This window comes from Dendrobates tinctorius, unplaced genomic scaffold (assembly GCF_039654945.1).
Source record: "Dendrobates tinctorius isolate UK_male_01 unplaced genomic scaffold, ASM3965494v1 ptg000068l, whole genome shotgun sequence".
NCBI classification, from domain to species: domain Eukaryota; kingdom Metazoa; phylum Chordata; class Amphibia; order Anura; family Dendrobatidae; genus Dendrobates; species Dendrobates tinctorius.
Genome location: NW_027361736.1, coordinates 1,824,619 through 1,849,959, shown reverse-complemented (window position 1 = coordinate 1,849,959; position 25,341 = coordinate 1,824,619). Strand labels below are relative to the sequence as shown.

The window sequence follows — 25,341 nt, the reverse complement described above, 5'->3', positions numbered from 1 at the left end:
TTATACTTACATTTGTACAGCTTGCAGTTTTTGCTGTTTTCAGTCTTGCAGCAGTCTGTAGAGTATTGGGGAATTCCAGTGCCCACACAATCTTTTATCACCTTGGTTTTTGGGAGTGGTTTTCCATTGTCTAGACCACATTCCAGACTTGTTTACCTCAAAAACGCATGCGCACAAAAAACGCAAACGTGCGCAAGACCATGTGCACGCATGCGTTCCCATAGACTTCAATGTGTTGTTTTTGCGCATTCCGTGCGCATGCGTTTTTTTTACGAGACAGGGCGGACCAAAAAAATGCAACATGTTGCGCCTGGCGCGAAAGACAAAAAAAAACGCATGCGCACGAAAACGCAAGCATGTGCAAGACCATGCGCACGCCATGTTAAACATAGGTGCGCAGTGCGCATACGCACGATGCGCTGCGCACAAAAGCGCTAATGTGAAACCAGCCTAAGTCAGTAACCCCTGTCTCTAAATTAGAGGAAATGTTCCTACTAAAAGTTGGAATCAAGAGGGAACCCTCGTTCTTCAGCGGAAAATCCTAAGCAAGGTTAGCTGAATTACTTAAGGGATGCACTAAGCTGACAGGCCTCTTCTTGAGACAAAACACTGACTGGAAGTTGACGAAGTCAACAGAAGTCCTGTAACTTTGCCAAATAAAAAGGTCTTCATCGATAGGTCTGATTCATCTAGGACGAGATCACCGACCTAACCACTGGTCTGTGTGTGCAAGCTGACCTACCAAGTGTACAGCAGAAAAAAGGGCAGCACCGCTTACCTGCCTAGGTCTTTGAACAAATGCACTACAGGATGCAGCCAACCCATATAGTAAAAAGGTTGAAAAACATGGTGCAAGCTAGACGGAGACTCGCCCTGTATAGTACTGGTACCAACTGGATTGCCTGAGATGAATCCGATTTTGATGGTGACTCATCTATGAAAGAAATCAGTGTACTGACCAGTCTGCTACTGTGATCTAATCTGCAAGGGATCTTGCTTGGTTGAACCAGCTCTATTGTAAGTGGAAAGAGCCTTGCCTGGTCTGCTTCCATGCAGTGTGGCTCACTTATTGGCTATGACCTAAAAATGAGAAGACACTGGTTAAAAGGTCAGACTCACTCTGAGTGCAATCAAATTTGCTTGTGTGGTCACGTCCTTGCTGAGGGGCTCTGCCAGATAACTGACCCCACTGGGAGTGGATATACAGTGGGAATGGAAAGTATTCGGACCCCTTTAAATTTTTCACTCTTTGTTTCATTGCAGCCATTTGGTAAATTTAAAAAAGTTAATTTTTCTCATTAACGTACACTCTGCACCCCATCTTGACTGGAAAAAAACAAAAATGTAGAAATCTTTGCAAATTTATTAAAAAAGAAAACGGAAATATCACATGGTCATAAGTATTCAGACCCTTTGCTCAGACACATATTTAAGTCACATGCTGTCCATTTCCTTGTGATCCTCCTTGAGATGGTTCTACTTCTTCACTGGAGTCCAGCAGTGTTTAATTAAACTGATAGGACTTGATTTGGAAAGGCACACACCTGTCTATATAAGACTTCACAGCTCACAGTGCATGTCAAACCAAATGAGAATCATGAGGTCAAAAGGAACTGGTCAAGGTGCTCAGAGACAGAATTGTGGCAAGGCACCGACCTGGCCAAGGTTACAAAAGAATTTCTGCAATGCTCAAGGTTCCTAAGAGCACAGTGGCCTTCATAATCCTTAAATGGAAGAAGTTTGGGACCACCAAAAGTCTTCCTAGACCTGGCCATTCAGCCAAACTGAGCAATTGTGGGAGAAGAGCCTTGGTGAGAGAAGTAAAGAACAACCCCAAGATCACTGTGGCTGAGCTCAACAGATGCAGGAGGGAGATGGGAGAAAGTTCCGCAAAGTCAACTATCACGGCAGCCCTCCACCAGTCGGGCCTTTATGGCAGAGCGGCACAACGGAAGCCTCTCCTCAGTGCCAGACATATGAAAGCCCACACTGAGTTTGCTAAAAAACACATGAAGGACTCCCAGACTATGAGAAATAAGATTCTCTGGTCTGATGAGACGAGACCTTTTTGGTGATAATTCTAAGTGGTATGTGTGGAGAAAACCAGGCACTGCTCATCACCTGCCCAATACAATCCCAACAGTGAAACATGGTGTTGGTAGCATCATGCTATGGGGCTGTTTTTCTGCTGCAGGGAGAGGACAACTGGTTGCAATTGAAGGAAACATGAATGTGGCCAAGCACAGAGATATCCTGGATGAAAACCTCTTGCAGAGTGCTCTGGACCTCAGACTTGGCCAAGGTCCATCTTCCAACAAGACAATGACATTAATCACACAGCTAAAATAACAAAGGAGTGGCTTCAGAACAACTTTGTGACCATTCTTGGCTGGCCCAGCCAGAGCCCTGACCTAAACCCAATTGAGCATATCTGGAGAGACGTGAAAATGGTTGTCCACCAACGTTCACCATCCAACCTGATGAAACTGGAGAGGATCTGCAAGGAAGAATGACAAAGGAACCCCAAATCCAGGTGTGAAAAACTTGTTGCATCATTCCCAAGAAGACTCATGGCTGTACTAGCTCAAAAGTGTGCTTCTACTCAAAACTGAGCAAAGGGTCTGAATACATATGACCATGTGATATTTCAGTTTTTATTTTTTAGTAACTTTGCAAAAAATTCTAAATTTGTTTTTTTCAGTCAAGATGGGATGCAGAGTGTACATTAATGAGAAAAAAATGAACAAAAATTTAAAGGGGTCTGAATACTTTCTGTACCAACTGTAAGTGATCTGAGAGGCCCAAGCTAAAACGAATCAAATCTACCCCTAAAGAAGAGCACATCATAGCTGCCCTCACCATACCTACTGAGGAGAGGAAAAACTAGATTGTCAGGATACTGTTGACTCACCTGAACAACACATCCATCTGAGGGCAATCTGTTTATTGATCTGACCAACTATGGAAAGGAACCACAGCACCGTAAGATGCCATTCACACTGTGTGGATCACCTGCCTGACTTTCGCCTCCAAAGAAGTCCTTGCTGAGGGTTCAGAGCCATTGATGAAGGTGGTGGTGCCTACAGATTGCTAAACAAGCAGAATGCTCTATACAGAGAACCATCCATGTGCTTGACTATTCCAGGAAGGAGGTAGAGTGCTAACAGGATCACTCCTGTTACGCACCACCTTACCTACTGTGGGAGGTGGTCCACCTAGTGTCCGGGTTACAGGATCACTTGTGGAAACTGTATGGCGGTGAGGTCACATCTGGATGATTTGACACACTCTAGACGGTGGACCAAATAACCTGTGAGTTACAGCATCCTCAGTGGGATTTGCCCAACTCTAAAGGCTTTAGCTGGTGAGTCTTGAGTTACTCAGGAATGTAGTCAGACTAACCTCTGGGTTTCAGGTTTCTCTATGGGACTCGCCTGGTTATAATGTCCCAGCAGGCAGGAACGTGACTGAACTGTTAGGCTACCGCTAGCTAGTGTTGTTCGCCTGACCAACTGCTTGCTTGGCCCTGAAAAATGTCTTCACACAACTGCGGGCAGGGGTATGAGATGAAGTAGTGAGCAGAGACTGGGCAGTGGCTATAGTAGCCAAGGTCTACTGTACAGGGGAGCTAGGGGCCCATGCAGGGAGAGGTGCACAGTCTCATACCCAGGTCACAGAGATCCCTTTGGCATCAATCAGCACAGAACGAGGGAGGTACCAGCAGTGCAATACGCTATGGACTGGCCCAAGGGAAACCCGACAGTGCAACACAAGCAAGCAGGTAACTAGATGGTGATACAGGAGGGAGGGGGTGCCGCTGGGACACTGGAGTGTAAGAACCACCAACAATAGCCTAGCTGGCCCAAGAGTCGTTAAGATCAGAGATCGCGGCACCTAGGTCGGCCGATGCATTGAGTCGTGCTGGAGCAAGATGAGAAGCGATGGTAGAAGACCCAACTTGGCTGAAAATCCAGAGAAAATGGAGATCAAACCACAAAAAGGGTGTGGCCTACGCAGCAGGAAGTCAGTGTGGCCCTGCTCCAGGAGGTTGTGGTGGTCCACTAATACTGCACACCTAGCTTCAGTTTTCCCAGGCCATGGTATTAAACACCTAATGTGACAAACACCACCACCATACAGGACCTCTCCCAAAAAGCCGTACGCACCCTACATGGCAGGGATACGTGCTCTCACAACTACTGTGCACTCTTCAGAAGCTACCATTCCAAGAAGGAATAGAGGAAGGAGGGGGACATAGGGTTCATGAAAGGGTTATACTTACCTGTCCAGAAGATCCAGAACCCTTTATCTTCTGCTCCATGCTTACACATGATACGTGGGGCGGCAGGCAAGAGGTAGTTTACTTACGGATCTCCGCCCCAGTACCTGACTATTGACTGTGTCAAGGTATGTTTGTCAGGTCACATCAACACGAGAGGATAATGACTGAACAATTACAGCCTGTACTCTCTGTTGCTATGTGGGTGAAAGAGGACACAATTACGCTCGGTTACCCTAGGACAGCCATCAGAAAGGCAAAAAAGAAAAATGGCTAACGCCTAACCTAAGACAGGTGTGAGACTACCTTACCTCCAACTGACACTACACTAAACTGAAGAGCCTGATGCTTGTAGGCAAGGTATACGCTGCAGGAGCAGCCAATTTTCAATTAGATGTATTAATAGTGTCAGCAGACAATCACACCAAGCCTTTATGACAGAAGATGATACAATATATTTGGCATGTTACTCAAGTAACTCACAGATCCCATAGGCCATTTGGTCACTGTAGCGCTCCAGGTCAATTTCAATGCTTTTTTTGAAGAACTGCAGCTTGGCTTCCAATTGCTGAGAGGCAGACACCATTGTATTTTTCATCTTCGTTAGATTGGTATTATACCGCAGCAAACTAAGCCTAAAACACAAGTAATGTTACAGAAAACAATTTAGTCTAGCATATGCATATACATTAAACAATCAGGATTACAGAACTTACATGGCTGCCCTTTGGCCTTGAAATAGACGGCTGTAGTCCTCCTTCAAACCAGAAACATAATGGACAGCTTCTGCCCACACCTTACGAAGCTGCAGTATGGGAAGCTGAGCTTTGCTATCCTGCACTGTGTAGAAGAAAAGCATATGAATGAACTAAGCTACACAAAGGTGTTTACATTATCGGTAACTTGTAAAGTGCATGTCTTTTTTCCCTCTTAACCCCTTCATAACCAAGCCTATTTTGACCTTAATGATCAGGCCATTTTTTGCAATTCTGACCAGTGTCCCTTTATGAGGTAATAACTCTGGAACGCTTCAACGGATCCTAGCGATTCTGAGACTGTTTTTTCGTGACATATAGGGCTTCATGTTAGTGGTAAATTTAGGTCGATAATTTTTGTGTTTATTTGTGAAAAAAAATCAGAAATTTGACGAAAATTTCGCAATTTTCAAATTTTTAATTTTCATTCTGTTAAAACCAGAGTTATGTGACACAAAATAGTTACTAAATAACATTTCCCACATGTCTACTTTACATCAGCACAATTTTGGAAGCAATTTTTTTGTTAGGAAGTTATAAGGGTTAAAAGTTGACCAGTGATTTCTCATTTTTGCAACAAAATTTACAAAACCATTTTTTTTTTTTAGGGACCACCTCACATTTGAAGTCACTTTGAGGGGTCTATATGGCAGAAAATACCCAAAAGTGACACCATTCTAAAAACTGCACCCCTCAAGCTACTCAAAACTACATTCAAGAAGATTATTAACCCTTCAGGTGCTTCACAAGTACTAAAGCAACGTGGAAGGAAAAAATGGACATTTTAATTTTTCCAACAAAAATTTACTTTTAGCATCAATTTTTTCATTTTCACATGGGATACAGGATAAAATGGATCCTAAAATTTGTTGGGCAATTTCTCCTGAGTACCCCGATACCTCATATGTGGTCATAAACCACTGTTTGGGTGCACAGCAGGGCTCAGAAGGGAAGGAGCGCCATTTGACTTTTTGAATGGAAAATATGCTGGAATATTTAGCGGTTGCCATGTCGTGTTTGTGGAGCCCGTGTGCCTAAACATTGGAGCTCCCCCACAAGTGACCCCATTTTGGAAACTAGACCCCCCCAAGGAACTTATCTAGATGCATAGTGATCATTTTGAACCCCCAGGTGCTTCACAAATTGATCCGTAAAAAAAAAAAAAAAAAAGGACTTTTTTCACAAAAATCTGAATTTAGCCTCAGATTTTTCATTTTCACATGGGCAACAGGATAAAATGGATTTTAAAATTTGTTGGGCAATTTAACTTGAGTACAACGATACCTCATATGTGGTCATAAACCACTGCTTGGGCGCACGGCAGGGTTCGGAAGGGAAGGAGCGCCATTTGACTTTTTGAATGAAAAATTAGCTCCAATCGTTATTGGACACCATGTCGCGTTTGGAGAGCCCCTGTGTGCCTAAACAGTGAAAACCCCACACAAGTGACACCATTTTGAAAACTAGACCCCTTAAGGAACTTATCTAGATGTGTAGTGAGCACTTTGAACCCTCAAGTGATTCACAAAAGTTTATAACGCAGAGCAGTGAAAATAAAAAATCATTTTTTTCCTCAAAAATGATTTTTTTAGCATGCTATTTTTTATTTTCACATAGCTAATAGGAGAAATTGGACCACAAAAGTTGCTCTTGTCCAGTTTGTCCTCAGTACGCTGGTACCCCATATGTGGGGGGGGGGGCACTGTTTGGGCGCAGAGCAGGGCTCAGAAGGGAAGGAGCACCATTTGACTTTTTGAAATGAAAATTAGCTCCAATCGGACACCATGTCGTGTTTGGAGAGCCCCTGTGTGCCTAAACTGTGGCGTTCCGCCACAAATGACCCCATTTTGGAAACTAGACCCCCTAAAGAACTTATCTAGATGCATAGTGAGCACTTTGAACCCCCAGGTGCTTCACTGAAGTTTATAACGCAGAGCCATGAAAATGAAACATTTTTTCCCCTCAAAAAATAATTTTTTAGTCCGCAATTTATTTTCACAAGGGTAACAGGATAAATTGGACCCCAAAAGTTGTTGTCCAGTTTGTCCTGAGTACGCTGGTACCCCATATGTGGGGGGGGGGGAACCACTGTTTAGGCACACGTTGGGGCTTGGAAGGGAAGTAGTGACGTTTTGAAATGCCGACTTGATGGAATTGTCTGCGGGCGTCATGTTACATTTGCAGAGTGTGTAAACTGTGGAAACCCCACACAAGTGACACCATTTTGGAAACTAGTCCCCCCCAAGGAACTTATCTAGATGTGTGGTGAGCACTTTGAACCCCCACGTGCTTCACAGAAGTTTATAATGCAAAGCTGTGAAAATAAAAAAAATCATTTTTTCCCTCAAAAAATGATTTTTTAGCTCGCAATTTTTTATTTTCACAAGGGTAAGAGGAGAAATTGGACCCCAAAATTTGTTTTCCAGTTTGTCCTGAGTACGCTGGTACCCCATATGTGGGGAGGAACCATTGTTTGGGCACACGTCAGGGCTCGGAATGGAAGTAGTGACGTTTTGAAATGCAGACTTTGATGGAATGGTCTGCGGTCGTCGTTACGTTTGCAGAGCCTCTGATGTGCATAAACAGTAGAAACCCCCCACAAGTGACCCCATTTTGGAAACTAGACCTTCCAAGGAACTTATCTAGATGTCTGGTGAACACTTTGAACCCTCAAGTGCTTCACAGAAGTTTATAACACAGAGACGTGAAAATAAAAAAATCATTTTTTTTCCACAAAAATAATTTTTTAGCCCCCAAATTTTTATTTTCCCAAGGGTAACAGGAGAAATTAGACCCCCAAAGTTGTTATGCAATTTTTCCTGAGTACGCTGATACCCCATATGTTGGGGTAAACCACTGTTTGGGCACACGTCGGGGCTTGGAAGGGAGGGAGCACCGTTTGACTTTTTGAACGCATAATAGTCTGGAATAAATGGTGGCACCATGCCGCGTTTGTGTCTAAACAGTAGAAACCCCTCAATTCTAACTCCAACCCTAACCCCAACACACCCCTAACACCAACACATCCCTAACCCTAATCTCAACCCTAACTATAACCCTAACCACAAGTCTAACCCTAATCCCAACAAACCCCTAACTCTAATCTTAACCCTAATTCCAACCCTAATTCCAACCCTAACCCTAATTCCACCCTAACCCTATTTCTAACCCTAACTCCAACCCTATCCCCAATTCCAACCCTAACGGAAAAATAAAAATACAAATGTTTTATTTTACGATTTGTCCCTACCCATGGGGGTGATGGGGGGGGGGGTTATTTACTTTTTTTTTTATTTTGATCACTGTGAGTTTATCACAGTGATCAAAATGAATGAATGGAATCTGCAGAGGCAGATTCGAGTGGGCGCACTGCGCATGTGCCGGCCATTTTCCAAGATGGCGGCGCCCATGATTCGGGACAGCGGGAGAGACAGCGGCACTTGGGAGGTACCGGGGGGTGATCGGAAGCTGGGGGGGGAGCGGAGGGGAGGCGGGGGGAGCAGATGATGACAGCGGCGGCAGATCGCCACTGTCATTCAGTGGCGGGGGGGGCCGATCGGCGTCTCCAGCCATGCCCAATGCTACTGCAGCATCGGCCATGGCTAGATTGTAATATTTCATCAAATTTCATCGATGAAATATTACTATCGCTCTGATTGGCTGTTAAAAAAGTGAAACAGCCAATCAGAGCGATCGTAGCCACGTGAGGGTGAAGCCATGCCCCCAGTGGTGAAGTACAAAGCCCCCTGTGTGTGCAGGTCAGGTGACCTTTCAGTGACTCCGGTCACCCGACCCGCAGGAGGGCAATTAATTCACGATGCCATATAGGTGTCACTGGTCTTATTGGCACAGGTTTTCATGGCGACTATGTGGCTTCATGGGTCGGGAAGGGGTCAATGCCTTTCTGTTATCATTATTAATTACCTTTGGGACAAAAAAAAAAAAAGGACATGTTATAACCCAACAAAAGACACACAGATTTTCCTTTACTAGTGTGAACAAATTCCCATAACAGAATTAGGAAAATCAACATTCTCCAAATGGAGAGATTGGCATTATAGACAATAATACCCTATGGATTATAGAGAAAGGGACTTGTGGATTATAGAGAAAGGGACTTGTGTTAATATAAATATGTCAGGTAACAGTTGATAAAACCATCCCTTTGATATTAATCTTGGCTTTGAAGGTGATTAGTCTAATTTTACACATGTGGTCAAAATTGTTGGTACCCCTCGTTTAATGACAGAAAAACCCACAATGGTCACGGAAATAACTTGAATATGACAAAAGTAATAAATAAAAAATCTATGAAAATGAACGAACGTCAGACACTGCTTTTCAACCATGCTTCCACAGAATTTAAAAAAAATAAAACTCAAAATAGGCCTGGACATAAATGATGGTACCCTTAACTTAATATTTTGTTGCACAACTTTTTTAGGCAATCACTGCAATCCAATGATTCCTGTAATTGTCATGAGACAAACTGCTCCAGTTCTCTCGTGTCTGAAGGTTGCCTTTTCCAGACGGCATGTTTCAGCGCTTTCCAAAGATGCTCAATAGGATTTAGGTTAGGACTTTTAGAAGGCCACTTAAGACTACTCCAATGTTTTCCTCTTAGCCATTCTTCGGTGTTTTTAGGTGTGTTTTGGGTCACTATCCTGTTGCAAGACCCATGACCTGCAACTGAGACCAAGCTTTCTGACAATGGGCAACACATTTCTCTCTAGAATCCCTTGATAGGGGGGGCGTGGCCTGGACCTCATGTAGGGAGGACGTGGAGTGAGAGAGCTCCTGCCCGGATCCGACAATAAATCCTGATTACCGGCACTGCTGACGAGTCCCACTGACCTGGAGGGCTGCAATATCTCCCTGGGCGTTTAGACAGCGGAGGATCCTTGGGCCATGTCGAACCGCAGCAGTAAAAAAGATAAGGAGACGCCGGGGCGCGCCTCTGCTACATCCAGGATGGCACCAGCAAACAACAAGTCGGCTGGTAGTGGAGCGATGGGAGCTGCTGGCAGGCTGGAACGATATGCAAGGGTGCCTCCTGCTGCTGCTCGATCGCCCAGTGCACAGACTGAGGCAGACGCTGGATGCAGCGTGGAGCTGGAGGATCATCTCTCCAGGGAGGGAACAGTGAGTAAACTGGGCCCCCCTTCAGCCCAACATGTGCAGACACAGGGGCCTGTGCTGGAGGAGGAAGGAGTGGGGGATGGGGAGCAGCCGGAGTCTGTGACTGCTGAGCCCACACTGGGAGAAATCCTCGCAGCAATTAACTCCTGCAATACCACACTGGCCACTCTAAGTAATCAAATGGAGATTGTCACCAAGGACATGGCCTGTATTAAACAAGAGCTGCGAGGGGTGACTGCCAGGGTGGGGGAACTGGAGGAGCGTGTTGGTGCGACGGGAGGATAAATTGCCACCAATAACACGGGAGCTGGGAAAAGCCACGCAAAATATTACAATACTGCTGAACAAGGTGGATGATTTAGAGAACCGCTCCCGTAGAAGTAATCTGCGACTGGTGGGGGTTCCGGAGAGGACGGAGGGGACTGACTCACTTGGCTTTTTTGAAAAATGGCTAATGGACACCTTTGGTAAAGATGTTTTGTCCCCATTCTTTACTATTGAGAGAGCACACAGGGTCCCTACGCGTGCCCCCCCGCCGGGAGCACCCCCGCGTCCCATCTTGCTTAAGCTCCTACACTTTAAAGATAGAGATGCTATCCTGCGCAGATCCAGAGACATTAAGGAACTTGCTATTAATGGGAGGAAAGTCTCCATTTTCCCTGATTTTTCCCTGGAGGTGCAGCGTAAAAGGGCGCAATTTATTGAGATTAAAAAACGCCTACGTGACTTACAGGTGACATATTCCATGATGTACCCTGCTAGACTGCGGATTGATGTGAATGGAGAAACGCACTTTTTTGATACGGCGGGAATGGCGCTGTCCTGGCTGGATATTAATGAGAGGTCCATGAGGAGGAAGAATACTTGAAGTTCTCCCTTTTTTCGCCACCAGGTGTTGTTACTCCTTTTTGTCTAGGACGCTATGCTGGTATAATTACTACTGTTCATTCCATTTCGGATTCAGGGCGGGAGCTGACCGGATTGCTGTGGACACTCGTTACAGTGACAAGCTGTGGACCCTTCTCCCTGCATGGACTCTGGGCGAGTTTTCTAGCCCTGATTCTCTCTATTTGAGAGAAATGTGCAAGTTACACTTGTGTTTGGGGGTAGGGGCGCTGTGCACTGGTGTGCAGTGCTCCCTCTCCCTCCTTTGTTTTTTTCGTTTGTTGTTGTATTCCCTAATTGTTCTGTGGGATGTGATGTGCGTCAGCCGTGTCGCCCAATTCATTGTACTGAGGGATGGTGGAGATTGCCTCTCTCCCTCGGGAGTGGAGTATGTTCCGATTTCTCATTTTTTAGTCTGCTCTTATGGCGATATCACTTAATATTGTAGCGTGGAATGTTAGGGGGCTCGGGGATGCAAATAAGAGATGTGCTATATTTACTAATATGCAGAAATTTCTCCCGGCTATCCTGTGTATGTCTGAGACCCACATGGTGAAAGATAATATTCATTGGCTAAGAAAGGGATGGGTTTCACATGAATATCATTCCACGTACTCGACCCATGCGCGGGGTGTCAGTGTGCTGGTGCACAGGTCCATCCCCTTCTCATGTACTAAATCAGTGGTTGACCCTGGGGGCAGATTTGTATGTTTGCTTTGCACGTTATACAATTTATTTTGGTTGCCATATACATCCCCCCGCCCTATTCAGTCGAACCAGTAAAAAGAATCTTGTCTATTTTGGGTTCCTTTCCCCCTGCGCCGACTCTTCTAATAGGAGATTTTAATACATATTTGCATCCCTATTTGGATAAGTTGCATTCGGGAAACATATCAGAGGATGCAGCCTCAACCTCATTTGCTAGAACGTTAGTGGAGCTGGGTATGGTAGATCTTTGGCGTGTCCAAAACCCCACAGCCAGACAGTTTTCCTGCTACTCTAGCTCCCACCACGCTATGTCACGGATAGACCTGGCCATTGGGAATACACTCATGACCCCATATGTACGAGGGGTGGCCTACCTGCCTAGAAGTGTATCTGATCACTCGCCGCTACATGTCACACTTTCATGGGGACACCCCCTCACCCTATCTAGACCTATCTGGAAGCTTAATCCCTTCTGGATCCAGCTTATAGGGGGATCTTTGCATGATGCCATTCTAGAATATTTTCAACTTAATGAGTACTCTGCATCATCACACATAGTCTGGGATTCCATGAAAGCCTATGTCAGGGGCTTATATATTAGAGAAATATGCACACGGAAAAGCCAAAATAGACGCTACACCCAGAGTCTGATCCAGGAGGTGTCTGTTGCGGAGGCTGCGGTGATACTCAACCCGACAGAGGAAACTAAAAAAGCTTTGGAGAAGGCACAGGGGTCGCTCAGGGAAAACCTCATGTCGGCGGCAGCAAATAAACGTTATTTCCTCAAACAAAAATATTTTATAGAGGGGGAGGGAGTAGGACATTTATTGGCCACGGTCATTAGAGCACAGGACGGATCTTCATATATCAATAGGCTAAAAACGGACTCGGGTGGTCCTGTGACAGACAGTGCGGACATAGTGAGTGAGATAAGGAGGTATTATATGCGACTATACACATCAGATTGCAGTCTCACGGAGACTGAGATTGAGCAGTACCTGGATGCTCTCTCTCTCCCTGCATTGGCTGATAGCGATAGGGATTCATTGGATCGGGACATCCTGTTGGAGGAGTTGGAGGAGGCGCTTGGTCAGATGCAAAATGAAAAGGCTCCAGGAATGGATGGCCTGCCTGGCGAGTTTTACAAAACCTATGCACCCTTACTGCTACCTAAGCTACTTAAGGTATTTGAAGAGGCTGAAAGGCAGAGGGTCCTCCCGTCATCTATGAGGGAAGCTTTGATAGTTTTAATATTAAAGCCCGGAAAGGATCCAGAGGTTCGGGATTCATATCGCCCGATTTCCCTATTATCAACAGATGTTAAATTATTGGCCAAGGTACTCGCCAATAGGATGTCCCGAGTTATCTCATCTGTTATACAGAAGGATCAGACGGGATTTATCCCAGGCAGAGCCACATCTATGAACCTTAGGAAACTATACTTGGGGATTCAACATCGTTCTGGGGAGTTGGGGGGGAAGAGCAATTTTGTCCTTAGACGCCGCTAAGGCGTTCGATAGTTTGAAGTGGGGTTTTTTGTGGGCGGTACTTCGGAAAATGGGCTTTAGACACAGATTTATAAATTGGGTGAGGCTGTTGTATGGCTCGCCGGTGGCGAAGGTTGGGGCTAATGGCAGGGTCTCTGAGTCTTTTCCTCTTGGGAGAGGTACTAGACAGGGGTGCCCGCTCTCGCCCTTGCTATTTGCTACTGCGGTGGAGCCATTGGCAGTTGCAATTCGGAAGTCCAGAGAAATAATGGGATTCAGATGTGGAACTGTGGAGTTGAGGATATCATTGTACGCGGATGATTTACTTCTATATTTAGATAAGGTACATTCCTCGATTTTGCCGGCAATGGAGGTCATTCGAGAATTTGGGCTGAGGTCTGGTCTTCGGATTAATTGGTCCAAATCAGCTTTAATGCCGATAGACCCTCTCCCGGCGGATTTCTCAGATTTGCAGATACCGGTCCCTGTAGTTCGGAGGTTTAGGTATCTGGGTATAATTGTTAGTCCTGCCCCGAAGGATTTTCGGGCTCTGAATCTGGAGCCCCTGTTGCAGCGATTTAGAGCAAAAGTACATACTTGGTGTCGCCTGCCGTTGTCGAATATTGGTAGATCTAACTTAATCAAAATGGTAATGATGCCACAATTATTATATTTGATACATAATTCTCCGGTGTGGATCTGTAGGGACTTTTTTGCAAAAATAAATACATTATTCCGGGAATTAATTTGGAAGAAAAAACAGGCTAGGATTCGCTTGGAGATACTGCAGCGAGGGAAGGAGGAGGGAGGATTGGCGGTGCCAAACCCATTCATATACTTTATAGCCTCCCAGATGCAACATCTTAAGGGTTGGGGTAGAGACGGGGCGTGTGACAATGGTGGTGATATTGTGAGGGAAGGATCGGTATGGAAATATCCAGGGTGCCGGTTGGAGGTGGGAAGACGGCAGATAAATGGGGCACGATACCCCACGTTGGCTATGATTTTCAAGGTGTGGGATAGGGGTAAGTCTCTTTTGAAGATAAATGGGCCTACGGAATTGTGGCCATTGTGGCGAAATCCGGATTTGCAAGAGATCAAAAAGCTGGTGGGGTTCGGAAGATGGGAAGATAAAGGGATTTATCTGGTGTCACAAATTTTGCAAAATAATACTCTTAAGAGTTTTGAACAATTGAGAACAGAATTTCACCTCCCGCACGTCTTCTTTTACCAGTACTTACAGCTAAGACATGCATTGGAAAAACAGAGAAGGACAAATCCGGTGATAGTGACACATAATCAAACACTACATATGCTACTTACATCTGAGTCTTCTAGGGGACTTATCTCTGAATTATATAAAAGATTATTACCTGCCCATCTGGAGACATATCCACTGACTGCTGCTAAGAATAAGTGGGAACGGGACGTTGGCCCCCTGACGGAGGACCAGTGGTCCGATATTCTAGAACAGGTCCCTAAAATGGCGGTTTCTGAGTGCCAGCGGCTTTCGCAAATATATCTCATTCACAGGGTATATAAAACACCCAGCTTATTATTTAAAATGGGACTTAGGCCCAATACACAATGTGTTAGGTGTGGGCAGGATGATGCCCACTTGATGCATGTTATGTGGGAGTGCGGGCACATTGGGGATTTCTGGAGGCAGACCCTGGGACTCATAGCCCAAGTATACCATATCACAATACGACCGTCACCTCGTCTATGTTTGTTGAATTTGTGGGAGGAGGGGGTTGACCCGGACTCTGCAGTGGCCCTGGGAATAGCACGCATCCTGTATCAGGCAAGAAAGATACTTGCATATCATTGGTTGGATCCTATGCCACCAACATTGTCAGAGCTTAAAAATAAACTAAATAATGTCATCAGATTGGAAAGGGGGGCTTATTTAAAAAGAAATGCATTAAGAAAGTTTTACAAAATTTGGCAGCCATGGATGGAGTCACCGGGTCTCCCCTCGGGCGCACTGGTACGGGATGCGATGTTGGACCAGTTGCTGTTGTGCTTGCGATGAGGGGATGCTTGGGGGGTGAAAATAAAGTCTAGTGCCCTTTGTGGCGAAGTAGATTTTGAGTGGCGCGGTGGGAGGGAGCTGGGGTGGATTGGACCTGATATCCGTGGGGGGCGGGGGGGGGCGAAATATGATGCGGAGTGGCGCGGCTGGCGGGGATGGTTTTCCCGCTGAAATGAGGCACTGATGTATAATTTTGATTTTTGTTTATTTGTGGAGCCATGTTGTTTATAGGCTCAATTTTATGCAAATATCTGTGTTTTGAGATTTCTTCTTTTTATTTATTCTTACACAGGAAGAGTTTTACCCTTTAAATAATATTTGCTCTCAATGTAAATTTTACTAGCTATATAAGATGTCATATTCTTTCTGTATTGATTCCTGAATGTTTAATAAAAAAGATCTGATTCAAAAAAAAGAATCCCTTGATAGTTTTGAGATTTCATTGTACCCTGCACAGATTCTAGACACCCTGTGCCAGATGCAGCAAAGCAGCCCCAGAACATAACAGAGCCTCCTCCATGTTCTTTTCAGTGTTCTTTTCTTGATATGCTTCATTTTTCCATCTGTGAACATAGAGCTTATGGGCCATTTTTTCTCATCTGTCCATACGACATTCTCTCAGAAGCTTTGTGGCTTGTCAACATGTAGTTTGGCAAATTCCAGTCTGGCTTCTTTATGATTTTATTTCCAACAATGGTGTCCTCCTTGGTCGTCTCCCATGAAGTCCCACTTTGGCTCATACAACGACGGATGGTGCGATCTGACACGGATGTTCATTGAGCTTGAAGTTCACCTTTAATCTGTTTAGGAGATTTTCTGGGCTCTTTTGTTACCATTTGTATTATCTGTCTCTTTGATTTGTCATCAATTTTCCACGTCCAGGGAGGTTGCCTACAGTCCCATGGATCTTACAATTCTGAATAATATGTGCAACTGTAGTCACAGGAACATCAAGCTGCTTGGAGATGGTGTTATATCTTTTACTTTTAACAGGTTTGCCTATCATTTTCTTTCTAATCTCCTGAGATGACTCTTTCCTTCGCTTCCTCTGGTCCATGTTAAGTGTGAAACACACCATGTCACCAAACAACACAGTGAGTATCTGAATCCCTCTATACAGGTCCACTCACTGATTCCAAGAGTGAAGATACCTGTGATGCTAATTAGTGGACACATCATGATTTAACATGTCCCTTTAGTCACATTTTCAGGGGTACCATCATTTCTGTCCAGGCCTATTTCAGGAATTTTATTTATTTTTTTTTTAAATTGTGTGGAAGCAAGGTTGAAAATCAATATCTGACTTTGATTTGTTCATTTTCATAGATTTTTTTATTTATTATTCCTTTTGTTAAATTCAAGTTATTTCTGTGACCATTTTGTTTTTTTCTGTTATTAAACAAGGGGTACCAACAATTTTGACCACGTGTGTACATAGATCCCATTCTTTATACCTGGCTACTTAGTCATCAATTTTGTTTTGTGACATGATCTCCATCATGCTGGAAAAAGCATCATCACCACACTTGTCCCTGGATAATTGGGAGTTGTTCTAGGATGACGTATAGCCCCCACACATAAGAGGTCTCATGAGGTTTTACCAGTGGCATGATACAGGGCTGATAGTAGCACTCATAGCAGAAGCTCCTCTCCCATCCCTGTCCCTCCCATCCCTGTTCCAGTACACCCCCTCCCCATTGAATTTTTAGTGCGCTTCTTTGCGCGGCGTCCTGCGCAGAGCATTCGTGCTCTTCCTGTGTCCGCAGCACTCTGATCAGTATCGCTGCTGAATAAAGACTGTGGTATGGGACTTTTTCTTTTTTTAGTTAGCGTAGCAGACGTTGCAGTCTAAGCAATGTACCATTTTTTATTTTTTTTTTTTTAGAAAGAAATACTAAAAGCAATTAGTACATCATAGTTTTAGAGGTAGTGTGTTAGTGTAGCCGGCGTCACAGTGTTTGGTGACGTCCGATCTTGTTTTAGAGAAGAAAAAAAAGAAATTGTACAGCGTAGTTTTAGAGGTAGTATAGCTGGTGTCAGTGTTAGTGACGTCCGATCTTGTTTTAGAGGAAAAAAAAGAACCGTATAGAGTAGTTTTTTAAGTAGGGAGGTAGCACCTTTTTTATTTTTGCATAAAGAGAAACTGCTGTTGCTGGGTAATTTCTAGTGCATTAGGAGAGCATAAGTCACATTGTAGAGGACTTTTTTTTTGTAAAAAGAATTATTTTCATCGAGTAAATTTATAGGGAGGACATTAGTGTAGTGAATGTCTTTTTTTTTTATACAACTTTTTTTTTTTTTTGTTTTTACATCTGTTTTTTTATTTTCATTTTTTAACCAGGGGAAGAGTCCTGAGGAGATCATTTGCATATTCCCAGTGCCTTCTGGGATAACTGAAGAATCTCCGCGAGCTCAACGATCACTGCGTTTTGGCCGTTGCAGCTGAAAAGAGGAAATCGGAAAACCGCGCGCCGACAGGCTCATCTTTCATCGTTTTTAAGAAAACTCAATATGGAAGAGGCCAGGAGCCATTTGGTGAGCTGCATTTCTTGCTACATGTTCACAAACTTACCAGTGGAAAAGCCACAAATGCAAGCTTGTGTCCCTGTTGGGGGAAAAGTTGCAAAATCTCGAAGAGAGGTTAGCTACGTTGAAGATAATGTTAAGGAAGGTGAAGAGTTCTTAGACAGAGCAGAATTATCTCTTCATGTTACAGAAAGAGAAGAAATTCGAAGTGCACCTGAAGAAACAGAGGAATGGAAACGTGACCCAGAGAAGCAGGAGGATCAGGAGGCAGTCAGCACCCATACTGCTCAGGAACTAGTACCAGGCTCTCACGCAGGAAAACGATGAAGAAATACATCAGGATAAGACTTTGCCCACAAACAGCAACCTTGTACGCCGCCTTCCGAGTCCTCCTGGGTGGAGAAAGAAAAATGTTGTGAAGACGAAACGGAGAGTGGTGGTCATGGGGGATTCCCTGTTGAGAGGAACAGAGGCCGCTATCTGCAGACCGGATATAACTTCAAGAGAAATGTGCTGTTTTCCAGGTGCAAAAATTAAAGATGTGTCTGACAGGATATCAGGACTCTTCAGACCTACAGATGACTACCCATTCCTGCTACTACATGTGGGGACAAATAACACTGCAAGAAACGACCTGGAAACCATCTGCAGAGAGTTTGAAAAGTTAGGCAAGAAAGTGAAAGAACTGGGAGCACAGGTGGTCTTCTCTTCCATCCTCCCAGTGGATGGCCATGGAACAAGGAGGTGGAATAAGATTCTGCAGGTGAACAACTGGCAACGTCGATGGTGCCGTCAGCAACAATTTGGATTTCTGGATCACGGAGTGAATTACCTATACGATGGACTACTTGCTAGAGATGGGGTGCACCTTACGAAGACTGGAAAACAAGTATTTGGAAGTCGCCTTGCTACACTTGTAAGGAGAGCTTTAAACTAGAACAACGTGGGAAGGGAAGCAAAAGACCAGAAAAAGCCATACACCTGACAAATGCTATTGAGAACTCTGCTATTAGAAGTGGAAAGGAAGAACAAAGATACAACAATCTGAATAATAAAAATATTGGAGAAAGAGAAACCAATCACAAACTAAAATGTTTCTATACTAATGCACAAAGCATGGGCAACAAACAAGGAGAATTGGAACTACTAAAGCAGGAAAAGAAATCACTGGAATCACTGAAACTTGGTGGGACAATACACGATTGGAATACAAGACTAGAAGGATACAACTTATTTGCAAGAAACAGACTTTATAAACGAGGAGGAGGTGTTGCATTGTATGTTAGAAACGTGTATATCTGCACAGAGATTGAAGCTTCAGAGACTGGGAGTTCTGTGGAAACTGTTTGGGTAAGAATACAAAGACAGAATAATGGAAAGGACACCATTGTAGGCATTTACTACAGGCCGCCTGTGCAAGCTGAAGATATGGATGAACTCTAAGGCTAAGTGCACACGTACCGGAACTCTCGCGGAAATTACCGCGAGAATTCCGGAATTCCATTCCGCGGGAAAATCGCATTTTAAATTCCCACGGAAAAACTAGCATTTTGCAAGCGTAATTAGCTTGCAGAATGCTAGCGTTTTCCAAGCGATCTGGAGCATCGCTTGGAGAACTGATTGACAGGTTGGTCACACTCATCAAACATAGTGTTTGACGAGTGTGACCAACTTTTTACTACTGAGGCCGCCTATGCAGCATCAATAGTAAAATATAGAATGTAAAAAAAAAATAAAAAAACGGTGTTATTCTCACCCTCCGACGTCCCACGCATCCGTTCCCAGTAATCCTTTGCGAAAATGCCCGCGATGACGTCAGTTCTCGCGGGATCGCGACGTCTCGCGGTAATTCGCGATGACGTCGCGCGAATGACCGCGAGACTTCGCGATCCCGCGAGAACGGACGTCATCGCGAGCATTTTCGCAAAGGACTACTGGGACCGGAGCGTGAAGCGAAGCGGGAAGGCTGCGTGGGACGTCGGAGGGTGAGAATAACAATATTTTTTATTTTAAATTCTATTTTTTACAGGGATATGGTACCCAAAGCCCGGAGGACAGTCTCCTCTCCTCCGGACCGTGGGTACCATTCGCAAATGTTCTGCTTACTTTCCGCATGTTGTGCACAGCCACATGCGGGAAGTAAGCGGAACAATGCATTCCTATGGGTGCGGGATCGCCGCGATTCCGCAAATTAATGAGCATGCTGCGGTTTTTACCGCGAAGCGATTCCGCCGCGGTAAGAACCGCAGCATTAGCACAGCATTGCGGAATCCCATAGGAATGCATGGGATGCTTATTTTTCGCGTTTTCGCGGCAAAATTGCGCGGTTAAAACCGCCGCGGAAACGCGAAAAAAATTGCAACGTGTGAACTCAGCCATAATGCATCAAATGGCCAAGTTCTCCAAAAAATATGACATAGTTGTCATGGGAGATTTCAACTATCCAGACATTTGTTGGGAATCTCTCTCAGGCAAAACTAACAGGTCAAGGAAATTCTTATCCTCTCTTGCTGACAACTTTATCTTCCAAAAGGTAGGGGAGAAAACAAGGGGAACTGCTGCCTTGGATCTAATCCTTATAAACAGGGAGGAAATGGTTGAGGAGGTAAAAGTGGCTGGGACCCTAAGAGGTAGCGACCATGCTATTTTAGAATTTTGGATAACTAGAGGAGGAAGACCTGTGAAGTCTCAGACTTCAAGGTTAGATTTCAGAAAGGCAGATTTTAAGGGATTCAGAAAGAGAATTGGAGGGATCTAATGGCTGGATATCCTTAAAGACAAAAATGTCCAGGAAGGATGGGAAATCTTGAAAAATGAAATTCTCAAAGCACAATTGTTAAAAATTCCGAAAAGAGGGAAGAATAGGAAGCATTTAAGGAAACCAGGATGGATGAACACAGAACTTAAGCACATGCTAAAAAGGAAGAAAAATGTTTATAAAATGGAAAGAGGGAGGCATATCTAAAGAAGAATATAATGATGTCTGCAGAACCTGCAGGGCACAAATCAGATTATCTAAAGCGGACATGAATTGAGGCTTGCAAGAGATGTCAAAAGCAATAATAAAGGATTTTGGGGATATGTCAAAAGTAAAAGAAAAGTCAAAGATGCTATAGGATTTTTACAGGATGAAAATGATAAAATGGTAAGACAGGATGTTGAGAAGGGCGAACTTTTAAAATTCCTATTTTGCATCTGTTTTCTCTCAGAAAGGAAATGTAACATCAACTGTTCTTCACTGTCCTATTAAGGGAATAGAAGAATCCAGGATTTCTATAAACAGAAAGATAGTGAGGAAACACTTAGCTAACCTAAATTAATTCAAGTCTCCATGTCCAGATGAATTACACCCCAGAGTACTGAAGGAGATAGCAGAAGAAATTTTTTAACCCCTCTCCATAATTTTTGAAAATTCTTGGAGAACAGGAGAAGTCCCAGAAGACTGGAGAAGAGCAAATGTTGTTCCTATCTTAAAAAAAAAAAGAGAAGAAGGTGGACCCAGGCAACTATAGGCCAGTGAGTCTGACTTCTATACCAGGAAATATCTTTGAACAAATTATTAAACAACATGTATGTCAGTACCTGGGTAAGAATGAAGTGATTAAACAGAGTCAGCATGGGTTTGTAACTAATAAGTCATGTCAGACTAACTTAATTTCCTTCTATGACGGAATCACTGATTGGGTGGATCAAGGAAACGCTGTAGATATAGTATATCTTGAAATCAGCAAAGCATTTGACAAAGTATCTCATACAATCCTTATTGAAAAAATGACTAAGTATGGAATGGACAAGGCAACTGTTAGGTGGATTCATAACTGGCTTAGTGATCGGACCCAAAGAGTGGTCGTAAATGGCTGCACATCCAGTTGGAAGAATGTCTCAAGTGGGGTACCACAGGGCTCTGTCCTGGGCCCTGTATTGTTCAACATCTTTATCAACGATTTAGATGAAGGAATTGAGGGTAAACTGATTAAATTTGCTGATGACACAAAGCTAGGAGGGATAGCTAATACTAGAGAAGAGAGAAAGAGGATTCAAAAAGATATAAATAAACTGGAGCAGTGGGCAGCAACTAACAGAATGGTTTTTAACAGGGAAAAATGCAAAGTACTACATCTGGGCAATAAAAATGAAAAAAGCATATACAGAATGGGAGGAATAGGGCTAAGCAACAGCACATGTGAAAAAGACTTGGGTATACTAATAGATCACAGACTGAATATGAGTCAACAGTGTGATGCAGCAGCAAAAAAAGGCAAATGCAATTCTAGGATGTATTAACAGAAGCATACAGTCTAGATCACATGAAGTCATTACTGCCCTCTACTCCTCTTTGGTCAGACCTCATCTGGAATATTGTGTCCAGTTTTGGGCACCACATTTTAAAAAAGACATCAACAAACTGGGGCAAGTTCAGAAAAGAGCGACCAGAATGGTGACCGGTCTGCAAATCCTGTCTTATGAGGAAAGGTGTAAATTAACAGCCACGGAGACACCATCACATGTTTCTCAACGCAAGCAATGACTAGCCAGGTCTTTCACCGGGAAGGAACAACCACGGGAAGGGCAGTCTCCAATGAAGGAAACCACCTATGCCAAAACATGGTATCCATCTACAGACAGCTGTTTCGGGGTATTGCCCCTCATCAGTGTGGAGTAGGAAACTGGCTAGTAGGAGCAATGCCTAGTAAAAGACTGTGAAAATGAGGATGAGTGACCTCATAGAGATCAACATCCAACATTGTGGAGACACCATCACATGTTTCTCAACGCAGTGATGCTAGAGCAATGCCCCCATCCCTTATGGGAAATATGCAAAAACATGTAAATCAACAGCCGCGGAGACACCATCACATGTTTCTCAACGCAAGCAATGACTAGCCAGGTCTTTCACCGGCAAGGAACAACCACGGGAAGGGCAGTCTCCAATGAAGGAAACCACCTATGCCAAAACATGGTATCCATCCACAGACAGCTGTTTCGGGGTATTGCCCCTCATCAGTGTGGAGTAGGAAACTGGCTAGTAGGAGCAATGCCTAGTAAAAGACTGTGAAAATGAGGATGAGTGAAACCATGGAATCAACATCCAACACTACTCCACACTGATGAGGGGCTATACCCCGAAACAGCTGTCTGTGGATGGATACCATGTTTTTGCATAGGTGGTTTCCTTCATTGGAGACTGCCCTTCCCGTGGTTGTTCCTTGCCGGTGAAAGACCTGGCTAGTCATTGCTTGCGTTGAGAAACATGTGATGGTGTCTCCGCGGCTGTTGATTTACATGTTTTTGCATATTTCCCATAAGGGATGGGGGCATTGCTCTAGCATCACTGCGTTGAGAAACATGTGATGGTGTCTCCGCAGTGTTGGATGTTGAACTCCATGAGGTCACTCATCCTCATTTTCACAGTCTTTATGAGGAAAGGTTGCAGGATTTGGGAATGTTTAGTTTGCAAAAGAGAAGACTGAGAGGAGACTTAATAGCTGTCTACAAATATCTAAAGGGCTGTCACATTGTAGAAGGATCAACTTTATTCTCATTTGCACAAGGAAAGACTAGAAGCAATGGGATGAAACTGAATGGGAGGGGACACAGATATTAGAAAAAACTTTTTGACAGTTAGAGTGATCAATGAGTGGAACAGGCTGCCACGAGAAGTGGTGAGTTCTCCTTCAATGGAAGTATTCAAACAGAGGCTGGACAGACATCTGACTGGGATGATTTAGCGAATACTGCTTTGAGCAGGGTGTTGGACCAGATGGCCCAGGAGGTCCCTTCCAACTCTACGATTCTATGATAGACTCGATTGGGATGTCTCCCCTCTCCACCCATGAGGATGCCATAGCTCTGGCGGAATGTGCCCTGATACCCTCTGGAGGATCTTCATTTCTCGCGGAGTATGCCAAACAGATCTAGTCCCTGATCCACCGAGATAGGTTACCCCTTGTGACTCCATAGCCCTTCTTTTGGCGCTGGAAGGATATAAATAGAGCCCTACTCTTCCTCCAGCTGCTAGATCTCTCAATGTATTGTAATACTGTTATTCTCACGTCTTGTGTATGGACTTTTTCCTCCTCTGGAGTAGAAGGGTTACTAAAGAACAAAGGGAGGTGGATCTCTTGCAACCTATGAAATTTCCCCGCTACTTTTGGCAGTTATGAGGGGTCTGGTTTCAATATTAACTGATTCTGGAATGTTAATAGGAATGGAGGTTCTATTGATAGTGCCTGTATGTTGCTGACTCTCCTGGCTGAAGTTAGTGCCACTAAGAGTATCGTCTTAACAGATAGGTGCTTAAGGGATACTGAGTCTAATGGTTCAAAGGGCAAACCTGTTAGGGCATCTAGTACTAGATTTAAGTCCCAGGGAGGCAATCTGGATATATGTACTGGTTCTCGCCATTCACAGGTAGAGATGAACCTGGATATCCATCTATTGTCTGCCACGTTATAATTATAGAGGGCCCCTAGAGCAGACACTTGAACTTTTAGCGTGTTGACAGATTACCCATAGAATCATAGAATCGTAGAGTTGGAAGGGACCTCCTGGGCCATCTGGTCCAACCCCCTGCTCAAAGCAGGATTCGCTAAATCATCCCAGTTAGATGTCTGTCCAGCCTCTGTTTGAAGACTTCCATTGAAGGAGAACTCACCACTTCTCGTGGCAGCCTGTTCCACTCATTGATCACTCTAACTGTCAAAAAGTTTTTTCTAATATCTAATCTGTGTCTCCTCCCATTCAGCTTCATCCCATTGCTTCTAGTCTTTCCTTGTGCAAATGAGAATAAAGTTGATCCTTCTACAATGTGACAGCCCTTTAGATATTTGTAGACAGCTATTAAGTCTCCTCTCAGTCTTCTCTTTTGCAAACTAAACATTCCCAAATCCTGCAACCTTTCCTCATAAGACAGGGTTTGCAGACCGGTCACCATTCTGGTCGCTCTTTTCTGAACTTGCTCCAGTTTGTTGATGTCTTTTTTAAAATGTGGTGCCCAAAATTGGACACAATATTCTAGATGAGGTCTGACCAAAGAGGAGTAGAGGGAAATTATTACTTCACGTGATCTAGACTGTATGCTTCTGTTAATACATCCTAGAATTGCATTTGCCTTTTTTGCTGCTGCATCACACTGTTGACTCATATTCAGTCTGTGATCTATTAGTATACCCAAGTCTTTTTCACATGTGCTGTCACTTAGCCCTATTCCTCCCATTCTATATATGCTTTTTTCATTTTTATTGCCCAGATGTAGTACTTTGCATTTCTCCCTGTTAAAAACCATTCTGTTAGTTGCTGCCCACTTCTCCAGTTTATTTAAATCTTTTTGAATCCTCTCTCTCTCTTCTCTAGTATTAGCTATCCCTCCTAGCTTTGTGTCATCAGCAAATTTAATCAGTTTACCCTCAATTCCTTCATCTAAATCGTTGATAAAGATGTTGAACAATACAGGGCCCAGGACAGAGCCCTGTGGTACCCCACTTGAGACATTCTTCCAACTGGATGTGCAGCCATTTACGACCACTC

At 44.0% G+C, this 25,341-nt stretch overlaps 1 protein-coding gene across 1 annotated transcript in view; it reads right to left on the bottom strand.

The window, feature by feature from the left end:
* The window catches only part of CHUK (component of inhibitor of nuclear factor kappa B kinase complex), a 236,950-nt gene that overhangs the window by 93,371 nt on the left and 118,238 nt on the right, over window positions 1-25,341 (bottom strand). The window contains exons 12-13 of the mRNA XM_073581036.1: window positions 4,996-5,119; window positions 4,763-4,914 (exon numbers count right to left, since the gene is read on the bottom strand). Coding sequence (XP_073437137.1) covers window positions 4,763-4,914; window positions 4,996-5,119 — 276 coding nt within the window. The remainder of the gene's footprint in view (window positions 1-4,762; window positions 4,915-4,995; window positions 5,120-25,341) is intronic.